The 13376-nt window shown below is 35.6% G+C and overlaps 1 protein-coding gene across 2 annotated transcripts in view; it reads right to left on the bottom strand.

Moving 5' to 3' along the window:
• LOC115439501 (zinc finger MIZ domain-containing protein 1-like) overlaps positions 1–13376 on the bottom strand; it is a 380932-nt gene that overhangs the window by 101624 nt on the left and 265932 nt on the right. For both annotated transcript variants that reach the window (XM_030163314.1, XM_030163315.1), the window contains one exon: positions 4115–4228. In XM_030163314.1, the coding sequence (XP_030019174.1) occupies positions 4115–4228 (114 nt within the window). The remainder of the gene's footprint in view (positions 1–4114; positions 4229–13376) is intronic.

The raw sequence follows: 13376 nt of genomic DNA, 5'->3' as shown, positions 1-13376 counted from the left end.
AATATACAAGAGTAAAGCTGTAGAGTAACTGTCTACTGTAGTGACCACTATGCATGAAAAGGTTAAATCCCTTTTAAAGGCGCATTTAGGCTACGTTCAGACTGCAGGCAAATGTGGCCCAAATCTGATTTTTTTACCCATATGTGACCTGTATCTGATCTGTTAAAGACAGTTTGAACAGCACAAAACAGATTTTTTTCAAATCCGAACCAGGTCACTTTCATATGTGGTCCTAAATCCGATACCTATCCGATATTTTGCAAGGCGACTTCAGTCTGAACAGCCAGGTCGCATTTATCCGACCTTTACGTCAGGGGTCTCAAACATGCGGCCCAGGGGCCAAATGCGGCCCCCCAAAGGTTCCAATCCGGCCTGTGAAATGAATTTGCAAAGTGCAAAAATTCATGTCAAACTAATTTTCGTTCAGGTTCCACATACGGACCAATATGATCTACAGTAAAATAATAACATCATAACCTACAAAAAATAACTCCATATTTTCCTCTTGGTCTGATGTGAAAAAAAATTGTATTTCATTATGTCTGTAAATAATGATAAGTTGAAATTTTTCTCCTGTTTTTAGTGCAAAAAATAACATTAAATTATGAAAATATTTACATTTACAAACTGTCCTGTAACAATAAAATGTGAATAACCTGACAAAATATGAAAAACCTGAAATATTTAAAGAAAACTAAGTGCAATTTTAACAATATTCTGCCTGTTACTAAATGTTTGTGCCTTTGTAGATCTGATCTGTACTGCAGATGTATAAATAATAATTTTTGGGATAACATTGTTCAAATTGCAATGATTTTTCATAAGAAATTTAACTTTTTTCAGGTTATTTACATCTTTTTTTGTAAATGTACATATTTTCGTAACTTAATCTTATTTTTTTGCACTAAAACAAAGAGAAACATTTGCCGTTGTCATTATTCAAGGCTGTTATGCTATGCTATTATTTTCCTGGTCCGGCCCAGTTGACATCAAACCGGGTCGAATGTGGCTCCTGAACTAAACTGAGTTGGACATCTCTGGTCTAAACCGGTGCTGGAGGCGAACCGTAATGAACCAATTACAGCACAGGACGGCCCCGGGGGACAGGTGGGTGACACACCTGGAGTCCATGCACAGGTCACATGACCCACTCTCACACAATCATAGAACAACAAACATGCTCAGCACTGACACAGAAGTAAACACAGCAGCTTTTGATGAACACGGTTGTGCAAAATAGCCACTAGATTTCAATTAAAACCACTATATTTCTAATAATTACTCCAAATAAGCTGTGTTTACCCTTGTGTATTCCACTAGAGTGTGGACATTATCACATCTGATTATCTGATTCATAATTTGTTTGGTAAGAGATAATAATTAAATCATATATTTTGCTTAATTACAAGAAAATATCCCTAACGACCACAACATACACAGTTTAGACTTTCTGAACTAAATCAATCATATATTTGTTTAATCTTTTTTTTTTTTTTTTTTATAGAAAGAGATTTATGGACACATTAATATTAAAATAAGAATAAGAATAAGAATAGACTTCAATTAATAGACTTTAATAATAAATAATAGACTTCTTTTTTACTAAATCCATCATATTTTTATTTTTTATTTTTATAGAAAGAGATTTACAGACACATAAATCCTATAATAATAATAATAATAATAATAATAATAATAATAATACACATCCTGGCCTCTAATATTTCATTGTATTACCTTTCTTTTAATTACACACGGCATAATTTCCATTCGTTCACACTACCAACCCCAGGCCATATCACTGCCCCCACAGGCTTGTACTGTAGGCACTAGGCATGATGGGTAATCACTTCATCCACTTCTTTTCTCACCCTCATTTTAAGCATCTTTTATACCGACATCACCAACTTTTATGCTGCTTAAATTTAGTCTGTTTAAACCATCTCTCAGTTTTGTTTTATTATACTTTAGTCCAGTTTAACCATCTTTAAATCTGGTTTAACTGTCAAATATTTAGATTTTACAGTAAGTTTAGACCTGTTTTTACCTAATTTTAGTGTTTTAACCATATTTTACCTAGTTTTTCTGTCTTTTTAAACTGGTTTTACCAACTTCTCTTAATGTACTTTTATTATACTTTACTTAATCCAAATGTATCCATCTCTCCGGAACAGGGTCAATCTGGACTGATCAGACCACATGACCTTTTTCCATTGAAACACAGTCCAATCTTTATTCTCTCTGAAAACTGATGGTTGTTTAAGGAACAGTTAAAGAACTTGTTGTATCTGAAACATATTAATCACTGCAGTAATTATCAATGGAAGGATCTGAACTAGTTTACTAAACAATAGATGATGGAAAAACAGTACAACTGGACATATTTTAAGTCCTGTTTATGTAAATTTTTAAAAAATTAATGCATGAAAGTGTTAAAAATCTTCCATTTAAATGTGGTTTTTGTCTTTTTATATCTGTGTAGTGTAATGTAATTATAATATATCTGCCTGTAAACACTGCATTTTCTCAAATTCTGCACTTAACCCTCCAGTATCCCATCCATCAAGGCCCTTACTAAACACCAAGGGTGCCTTTTTAGCACACTTGTGGAATAATGTCAAAAATTTTTTCCTACAGTTTGTTTTTAATTCTTTTACACTTTTTTCTATTTCATCAACTTGAGCCATAAATAAAAACACCAAATACTCAATAATTGTCACATTTTTTAACCCTTTAAATGCCGTGTTTGTAATGTAAACAAACCATTTTTTTGGATGCAAAAAACACAAAAAAATTATTTTTTTCAATATACTACATAAAAAGTTGATCACATATTATTTGGTTTTTTCATCCTGGCATATGTCATTGATTAACTCCAACATTGTTTAATTTGCGTTATTATTTTTGGCGCTAGGTCAAATGTTCAAAAATACTAGCATCTGTCACCAAGTGTGCGTAAAATGCACACCTATAAATCAAACTATTAAATATTATATATTGATTTATTTTTTTGCTCTAATTTGATTTTATTTTTGTAAATCAAGGTCAGCCCTAATCATACATATCAAATGGAAGAAATAGTGCGTTTTAGGCACACTTGGGAGACAGATGCTAGTCTTGTAATTTTCTTTTGTTTACAATGTGAAAATTTTAGTTGGTGGCCACAATTTTAAAGATCATGCAAAAATGAACAACTTTTGAATTCTAACTTTATTTAAACTGTGAAAAATAATATGAATTTTTTTAACACACAGTGCCAAGTGTGCTTAAAAGACGCACCTGGATACCAGGGGGTTAAGTACACTTTCAACCTAATTGTATCATTTAAATTTCATAAATACTTCTACTTTACTATATTTTGAGGCCAACATTCCACTTTTTACTCCACTATTTTAATTGATTACTTCAGTTACAAGTTACAGACCTACTTGAAATAACACAAAATGAACCGACCAATAACTTCTGATGTAACATTATAGATTAAGATCAAACTATATTGATCCCAAGGGCAAATTCACAAACTGATAAATTATGTAAAACTGTTAAATCACCATCAGCAGCTTCAGCATTAAAGCAATGATCACATTAATACATCAATATCCATAATTAATGTCAATTATTCTGAAATCTGCCACTCTGCATAATGAATACTGTAACATTTGGTATGTATAAGTCATGTATAGAATATGCTTTCTAATATTATATACTGATTATTTAATTTATCAAAGCTCCAGGGCATTTAGGAAGGAGATTAAGTGCTTTTGGGCCATATTTCTCTAAAACGGAACAGATTGTTTTGCGCTTTGAGGACATCCCTGTTTCAATTTCATGAGCTGCAGCACAAAGTGTAACTGAAGTCACTGAAATGAGACTAAATCTGTATGGTTTCCAGAGATGTTTTTTTTTTTTTTTCTCTCGGTGGTGACCTCCGTGAAGATCAGGCACCAGCTCAACAGTAGCTCCCTGGTATCCATGAGGGACTTCAGCAAAGAGCTAATGCAGCACTTGCTTCATTGTCCTTGAGTGTTAGATCCGAAAGAGGTGTGTGTGTGTGTGTGTGTGTGTGTGTATGTGTGTGTGTGTGTGTGCGCGCGCGTGTGTGTGTGTGACTTACCGTTAGACATCCCATCAAGCTTTGCTCAAAGGGACGCTGGAAGGCTCGGGGGTCGCCACACCAGTCCAACAGTTCGGTTGCTGCCGTTTGGAAATTTGCTGGATTTTGTAAGTGCTGTGAAGAAAAAAAAAAAAAAGAAGGAATATTTAATAACATTTACGGGACAGAAAACAGATTATATTAATATTAAAATACTCATTCATCCATTTATAAGCCAGGATGAGAACCAAGCACCAGGAGGGTTAAATACAGTTAGTTTATAGGTTGTTTCATGTTTAAAAAAAAAAAAAAAAAAAACCTGGATAATACCTAGACTTTAGGCCATAGATGGACCAAACCAGGCAGATAAATGTGAGAAGTTTTATTGTTTTTATTTTCTGGATAATGACTCAGCTCTTAAGGTTCTTTCAGATTGAAAATAAAAAAGGAAGTAAGTGGTCAAGTGGTTGATAATTAACTGTACAATGAATAATAAATGATTTAATTGCCCTTTTCTACTAATTTTATGGCACTGAACCCTGTAAGAAGAAGAGAGGAAGGAAGGAAGGAAGAAAGGAAGGATAATAAAAGAAGGATGTAAGTTGGAAGGAAGGACAAATGGATGGATGGATGGATGGTAAGAAGGATGGTTAGATGGATGGATGGATGGATGGATGGACGAACAAATGGATGGATCGATGGTTAGAAGGATGATGATAAGAAGAAGAAAGGAAGGAAGGATGATAAAAGAAGGATGTAAGTAGGAACGAAGGAAGGAAGGAAGGAAGGATGTAAGAAGGATGGATGGGTGGATGGACGACGGATGGATGGAAGGAAGGATGGTAAGAAGGATGGATGGATGGATGGATGATGGACAGAAGGAAGGATGGATGGATGGATGGATGGATGGATCGTAGGAAGGAAGGAAAGGAAGGAAGGATGATGGATGGATGGATGGATGGATGGATAGATAGATGGATGGTTTGAAGGAAGAATGGATGGATGGATGGATGGATCGTAGGAAGGAAGGAAAGGAAGGAAGGATGATGGATGGATGGATGGACGGATGGATAGACTGATAGATGGATGGATGGATGGATGGACTGATAGATGGAAGGATGGATGGATGGATGGTTCGAAGGAAAGAAGGAAGGAAGGAAGGAAGGATGGATGGATGGATCGAAGGAAGGAAGGAAGGAAGGAAGGATGGATGGATCGAAGGAAAGAAGGAAGGAAGGATGGATGGATGGATGGATGGATGGATGGATGGATCTAAGGAAGGAAGGAAGGAAGGATGGATGGATCGAAGGAAAGAAGGAAGGAAGGATGGATGGATGGATGGACGGATGGATAGACTGATAGATGGATGGATGGATGGACTGATAGATGGAAGGATGGATGGATGGATGGATCGAAGGAAGGAAGGAAGGAAGGATGGATGGATCGAAGGAAAGAAGGAAGGAAGGATGGATGGATGGATGGATGGATGGATCGAAGGAAGGAAGGAAGGAAGGATGGATGGATCGAAGGAAAGAAGGAAGGAAGGATGGATGGATGGATGGATGGATGGATGGATGGATGGATGGACAGACAGATGAACTATCCAAACCATAATCCACTGTGGTATTTGTTTTGCAAATAAACTCACATTGTTAAAATCAATGGACACTCATTAAAACAGAGTTCATCAGCTCAAAACAACAGCATCCACAGCACAAACAGTGGAAAACAAAGTAGATTATTTTCAGCTCAAATAATAGCGATCAAGTCGATTCACACATGCACAAACAATACCAAGCAGACACTGATTTTTTTTTTTTTTTAAGGGGGTAAAAGTCAACCACAGATGGGCGCCACTGGTTTGGAGCGGTACCGGACAGGGATGAGGGCCCACGTCCCCATTAGACTCAGACCCAGCCACGTTTCCACTTCACTGTCCTCAGGTTTCTGTTGCACAGCTCGGCCGCTCGGCGCAATAAATCTCCTGGTATTGCTGCATGAATAGCCCAGGAAGCCCCTATTTCAGCAGTCGGCCCTGAGCAGCGCTGTGACTTTATCTGACAACAGGCTCCTTGACCTGCAGCCACCCCTGTATGGCATTCATTCCTTTACTGGAGCCAGCAGCCCCCTCACTAACCCTGGTGTCTGCTTCGGCTGCAACTAAAAAAAAAAAAAAGACTTCACTGCGTGGATCGTATGACGGCGCGTTAGGGCCACGTAGGAAAAATAAAAACACCAATCACTACAAGAATAACGTTGAAAAATTTCGAGAATAAAGCCATAATATTATGAGAATAAAGTCATAATTTAAAAAAACTCACGACTTAATGAAAATAATGTCGTAGTTTTATAAAATTCAAGTCGTAACATTTTGAAAATAGGAAAAATAAAAACACTCATCACTACGAAAATAAAGTCGTAATATTTCGAGAATAAAGTCATAATATTATGAGAATAAAGTCATAATTAAAAAAAAAAAAAAACTCACTACTTAACGAAAATAATGTCGTAGTTTTATGAAATTAAAGTCAGAACATTTTGAAAATAGGAAAAATAAAAACACTCATCACTACGAGAATAAAGTCATAATATTTCTGGAAAAAAGCCATAGTATTATGAAAATAAAGTTGTAGTTTAAAAAAGACGCACAATTTTTATGAAAATAATGTCGTACTTTCATGAGATTAAAGTCGCAACATTTTTAAAATAGGAAAAATAAAAAAAAACTTGTCACTACGATAATAAAGTCATAATATTTTGAGAATAAAGCCATAATATTATGAGAATAAAGACGTTTAAAAAAAACCTCATAACTTAACAATAATCATGTCATACTTTCATGAGATTAAAGTTTTAATATTTTTAAAACAGGAAAAATAAAAACACTTGTCACTAAAAGTGACATAAAGTCGTAATATTTTGAGAATAAAGTTGTAGTTCAAAAAAACCTTCATAATTTTGCGGAAATAATGTCATACTTTTATGAAATTAAAGTTGTAACATTTTGAAAATAGGAAAAATAAAAACGCTTGTCACTACAAGAATAAAGTCATAATATTTCGAGAATAAAGCCATATTATGAGAATAAAGTTGCAGTAAAAAAAACCCAAAAAACTCATAATTTAACAAAAATAATGTCGTACTTTCATGAGATTAAAGTTGTAGCATTTTAAAAATAGGAAAAATAAAAACACTTGTCACTACAAGAATAAAGTTGTAATATTTCGAGAATAAAGCCATAATATTATGCGAGTAAAGTTGCAGTTAAAAAAAAAAAAAAATCATAATTTAACAAAAATAATGTCATTCTATTATGAGATTAAAGTCATAACATTTCGAGACTCAAGCCATAATTATATGAGAATAAAGTGGTAGTTTAGCAAAAATAACATCGTACTTTATGAGATTAAAGTCATAACATTTTGAAAATAGGAAAAATAAAAACACTTGTTGGAATATTTCAAGAATAAAGCCATAATATTATGAGAATAAAGTCGTAGTTAAAAAGAAAAAAAAAACAAAAAAAACAACTCATAATTTTAATGAAAACAATGTTGTACTTTTATGAGATTAAAGTCGTCGTATTTTGAAACTAAATTCGCAATAGTGCGATAAAAAGTCATTATTTAGAAATTGTAAGCCTCAAGCCTTGTTGATGACAGAGTTTCCGGTTCCAGCGAACGCAACAAGCGAAGCAGCAACTTTCACCATAACCTCACAAAATGTTCCAAGTTCTCCATTATGCGAAGAGTGGGTACGACTTTATTCCCGTAAATGATGCTATTTTTAATTAAAAATTTAAATTACAACATTATCTCGTAATATTATGGCTTTATTCTCAAAATATGACGACATTATTCTCATTATACTACAACTTCATTCTAGTAAAATTACGACTCGTTATATTCCACTTTATTCTCATAAAATTACAGGTTTTATCTCCATATTTTTTTACTTTATTCCAGTAGTGACAAGTGGTTGTTATTTTCTTCTGCGGCCCTAATACGCCGTCGTAGGATTGGACTGACTTTTGATCGTTTGTTTCTTCAAAGCTTTCTCTCTTAAATATAAATGACTGGAGCTGAGGCGCTACCTCCACTCTGCAGTAATCTGTTGCCTTTGGAGAGATTATGCACACAAGCCTTTGTAGTGCACTTGTACAAACCATGAACAAATGGACTCCCACTCCACAGCATCAAAGGTAAATAGAGAGGTTTGTCAGCTTAAAGTGAAAGGCTGCCTTCTTAACACGTCTGTGTGCTTTGATTTCGCTGTCAGACGGAGAAGCACAAGAGGAAGTGACAGAGGTACAGTGGCTGGCTTTAGCGCTGCTTTTTTCGTCTTTGCTCTTTAGGGGGCAGCAGAGGTCAGGATTTGATCAGGCAGCTTTCATATCAATTTACAAAGCCGGTGTTTGACAAGGGCCGGATGAAACCAGTCTTGTTTGTTTGTTTTTTTTTTGTTTTTTGTTTTTTATCGCATTGTCCTATACTGTTCTTGCTCTCCTCTAATATGTCGGAGGAGGGTGGGAGGGTGGAGGTGGGTGGGTGGGTTTGCTAAGCAGTTAAATTTCACAAGTGGATGGGTCTCCTGCAAACACATACATCCACAGATGCTATATTTAGATGAGTCTGGAAGCTAGACAACACAAGCAATCAGTGCACCACGGATGTAAAAGGAGAAGAGGAGGGGGTAATACGTTAAAGGGAAAAAAAAAAAACAAAAAAACGTTCAACCACTTGGGCTTGGAGTGATTACTGTTCTTTGCACTCAGAACAATTGGTCCCACCAGTGTGGCTGTCACACGGCGAGCTTGGCAGTGCCACGCCACAGATGTTCCCCCTACTCCGGCCAAAACCCACCAATCAAACCCTAAACTAGTGGCCAAGAGACCCCCCCCCCCCCCCCCCCCCCCAGCAGACCACCCCCCTCTCTGTCTCCCTCCCCTTACATCGCTGTCCCATGGGTGAGAGCGATCCTCAGACATTTCCACCGCATCCCACTCCAGCTCGAAGGGAACAAAGACGACCGGACCGCCGCTTTCTAACCGTACAGTCACGTCTGGAAGCGACTTGATCTGCACATCTGCAGCCCGACTCGACGTGACAGCGCGCACGATCTGGCCAAGTGTGTCTTTTCTTTCAAAATCACAGCTCTTTGTTTCTGCTTCTGCTGGCGTTCCACATTCGGCAGTGAAAACATCAGTGTTGGGAGCGAGGGTATTATCGTTAACGAAAACTAACGAAATGACAAAAACTAGAATTGAAAAAAACATTATCGTTAACTGAAATAAATAAAAACTATAATTAAGTCCTGTCTGGGATTTATTTGGATACAACGGAGAAGGTATGAAAAAAATAAAACAAAACTAAAACAAGAAAACTAATAAAAACTAGCGAACCTGCTCTAAAAACTTCCTGGTGTCATTATGAAAACAAGCTCTTAACTCTGCCAGAAAAAAAAAAAAAACAGAAAAGGGAATACAGTTGGTCCACACAACACGACAAGCGTCGCCATAGCGACATGTGTAACAGTCACACATTATAGAGGACATGATATGTCAAGTAAAGCACATCCACTCAAACCAGTCATCAGGGTTTGTACCAAGGTTATTATCATTAACAAAAACTAACGAAATGACGAAAACTAGAATTGAAAAAGCATTATCGTTAACTGAAATAAATAAAAACTAGAATTAAGTCCTGTCTGGGATTTATTTGGATACAACGGAGAAGATATAAAAAAATAAAACAAAATTAAAACAAGAAAACGAAAACTAATAAAAACTAGCGAACCTGCTCTAAAAACTTCCTGGTGTCATTATGAAAACAAGCTCTTAACTCTGCCAGAAAAAAAAAAAAAAAAAAAAAAAAACAGAAAAGGGAATACAGTCACAATATGACGAGCATCGCCATAGCGACATGTGCAACAGTCACACATTATAAAGGATATGATATGTCAAGTAAAGCACATCCACTCAAACCAGTCATCAGGGTTCGTACCAAGGTTCTTATCATTAACGAAAACTAACGAAATGACGGAAACTAGAATTGAAAAAAACATTATCGTTAACTGAAATAAATAAAAACTAGAATTAAAAGAAAAAAACGATAACTGAAACTGTATTGTGTGCTTACAAAACTAAGTAAAACATAAAAATTATGGATAAAATTCCCTTCGTCTTTGTCAATGTTGGATTGAAAATTTGAAAATTTATTTTGCTCGAGCAATTTTAGCTAGCGGCACCATATGGTACCTGTGGTTTAAAGTCGTCTTCTCATCCCCACTCTACCTGGCAACACAGACACTAAAGTTGGGAGAAAGCAGCAGAGTCCTGTATGGGATTTATGTGAATACGATGGTGAAGAAGATAAAAGATATGAAAAAACTAAAACTAAACTAAAACTAAACTAAAACTAAGCATTTAGAAGAAAATGACAACTACTAAAAACTAGCAAACCTGCTCGAAAAACGAATCAAAACTAAATGAATTAGAGAAAAAACAGTCTAAACTAAATAAAACTAAACTATAATGAAAAATCCCAAACTATTATAACCTTGGTTGGGAGTACCGCGTTACAGTAACTGATTACTTTTTTGCTGTAACGCAGTAGTGTAAGGCATTACTAATCAATGTTCAGTAATATTTTACTCGGTACATGTTCAATAGCGTTTGCGTTATAACACACTTTTCGCCCATTATTTAATTTCTCAAATGAAAAAAACCCAATCCAAACCAAAAAAAAAACCCAGCAAGACCGTGAGACCTTAAGGAACCAAAAATACAACAGGAAAGTTCTATTTCCTGTTGGTGTTCAACTCAAAAGTAATACAGGAGTCAGGTAACGCATTACAATTGTGAGACAGTAATATTGTAAGGTAAGGAAGTACTTTTAAACTACAAAAGCACTCGGAGAGCGTAGACCTCAGCCAAGGCAGGTCAGTGCCCCCCCACCCCCACCCCCTCCGATCACCACCATTTGTTCCTTGTGCCAGTATCAACATTTCCTGAAATTTTCGTCCAAATCTGTCCGTAACTTTTTGAGTTATCTTGCACACGGACAGACAGACAAACCAACGCCGGCAAAAACATAACCTCCTTCACTGTAAGCCTGGAATTTGTATTTACTAAAATGCTTTAATTACAATGCACTTAAATGATTTAAGTTTTATGATGTTACTATAAAATGTTAAGTATATTCTACTAATTTGTAGACATAGTTGAAAGTACGAAAAAGTTTAAGTCGAATGGAATTAAATCACTAAGTTTTAGTCATGACCACACCTTTTTATCTTAGCATTGCATTGTGGGTATTGGGCATGTTGTTGAAAATGTGTTATTTTTCTGTGCAGGGGTTCAGCGGGGTTGTGGTGTTAGTGTTAATTTGGATTTAATGTGTGTATGGCAGTGTTTATTGGCCTTTTTGTGTTTGTTTTTGTATTTTTGTAGAGCTGCACCATGAGTCAGATCCAGAGGAAGAACAATAGCTTTCCTGTTCATCTAAGACTGTTATTGTGCAATGGAAATCTTAATGTCTTGTCAAATTAAAAGCACTTCCTGTACTGGCAAATGACATTGAGCTAACTTCCATTTCTGCTACAAAATATTAAATTGAATAATTTTGTAACTATTATGGTCAGAAATAGGATTTGGAGTTTGATTATCTTCAAAAAAGTTGTTTAATCAATGATAAATTAACCCTTTCATGGATAGTGGTCACTACAGTGGACAGCTGTTCAAAGCTGTTCTCTTATATATTTATGGATTTTGTTGTTTTAGTTCCATATCAGCCAACACAGTAGATACGCTTATGCATCATCCCATACACTGTTATTCACCCCATTACTGTAAATTTTGCTAATCTACATAAACCTGATCTGCAGAAACATGTTTAAGTGTAAAAAAAAAAAAAAAAAAGCTAATTGTTATTAGACTGTGAATAACTATTTTGTTTTTTAAACAAAAAGTTGTTTTTTTTTTTTTTGCAAATTATCTCCATGCAGGTATGTTAAAATTTGAAAAAACATCAGATTAGCAGCATTAAAAATGTTTTTTATTTCATAGTTTTCATGCAGTATATCAGTAAATACATGTTTCTTTGCTTCTTCAGCTGAGTGGACATTTTTGCAACTCCATGAAAAATAGGCTCATAAAAATTTTCCTTTTTTTTCCATGCCTAAAGAGGAATAAAATCACTCAGGAAAAATATCTTGATTAAGATTCTCATAATTAATGCATGAAAGGGTTAATCTGGCTGCAATTGAGAAAATTAGTCAATGTAACCTAAAATGCTGAGTTGAATGGTTGGATAGTGGGGTTGATTTTACAACAGATTTAAAGTACAAATAACTTGTCTTTTCGTGTTTTCTACTTCATAGTTTAAGTTCAATACTTTTAGCATTAAAGTTGAACCTACTTAAACCAGCTGATTAGTCGATCATTACTCAAATCATTTAAATGCCTCAAATTTTTTGAGTAAACTCTACTTATCTGGGCTTACAGTGTTGGTGGAGGTAATAACAGTAACAAGTAATCTGTAATGGATTACAGTTTGGAAGTAACTTGCACAACACTCGAAAACATATTAATGGTGACAATTAACCCTGCAAGGCAGACAGTAGCAGATAGAAACTGCTGCCTAGCCAGTGCAGTGGTAGTCTTGTCTTCCAATTTATCTTGAAATATTGACGCTTACAGTCTGAGGAAGTGCTCCTGCAGTGAGAGGAGAGACCATAGTTTCCGAAGAAAAAAAAACCTCTGTATGTATCATTGAGTGGAGAGTCTGGCAGCAAACTGCTAGACTTCCCCACCGTGAGAGGAAAAATACTGAGTCTGAAATAAATACCAGCAGTATCAAGCAGCCCATCTTCCCTGAAGTGTTCACAACAGTGCAATTCTAGGACGCCAGAGGAAAACAAACTGCCACTGAGAAACTATGTGTTGGGGGTGAAATCAGATAACTGTTTTTTTTTTTTTTTTTTTTTTTTTTTTTTTTCTGTATCACTTTTTAAACATTCCTGTCTGGAGGTTAAACAAGTGAACATATTTATTTGGTTGAGTCATTTTTTTTTTAAATGCCATGGAGATGTTGAGCAGTGGTGTGTTGTGGGAAATGGGTCTGTGCCCGAAACAGATACGACTGTAAACGTAATGTTCTCCAGATAGCACAGACTGTTGTTAACATTATGAAAGAATGTCGATAGCTACGAACATCACGCTCTCGAGGTTCAGCTGCGAGCACATAATACGCGCAATGACTCAGTGAAATGCTTGTTTTGTCGA

This window comes from Sphaeramia orbicularis, chromosome 19, assembly GCF_902148855.1.
Source record: "Sphaeramia orbicularis chromosome 19, fSphaOr1.1, whole genome shotgun sequence".
Classification (NCBI taxonomy): Eukaryota; Metazoa; Chordata; class Actinopteri; order Kurtiformes; family Apogonidae; genus Sphaeramia; species Sphaeramia orbicularis.
The sequence above is the reverse complement of the archived record's forward strand: the minus strand, read 5'-3'. Positions and strand labels throughout refer to the sequence as shown.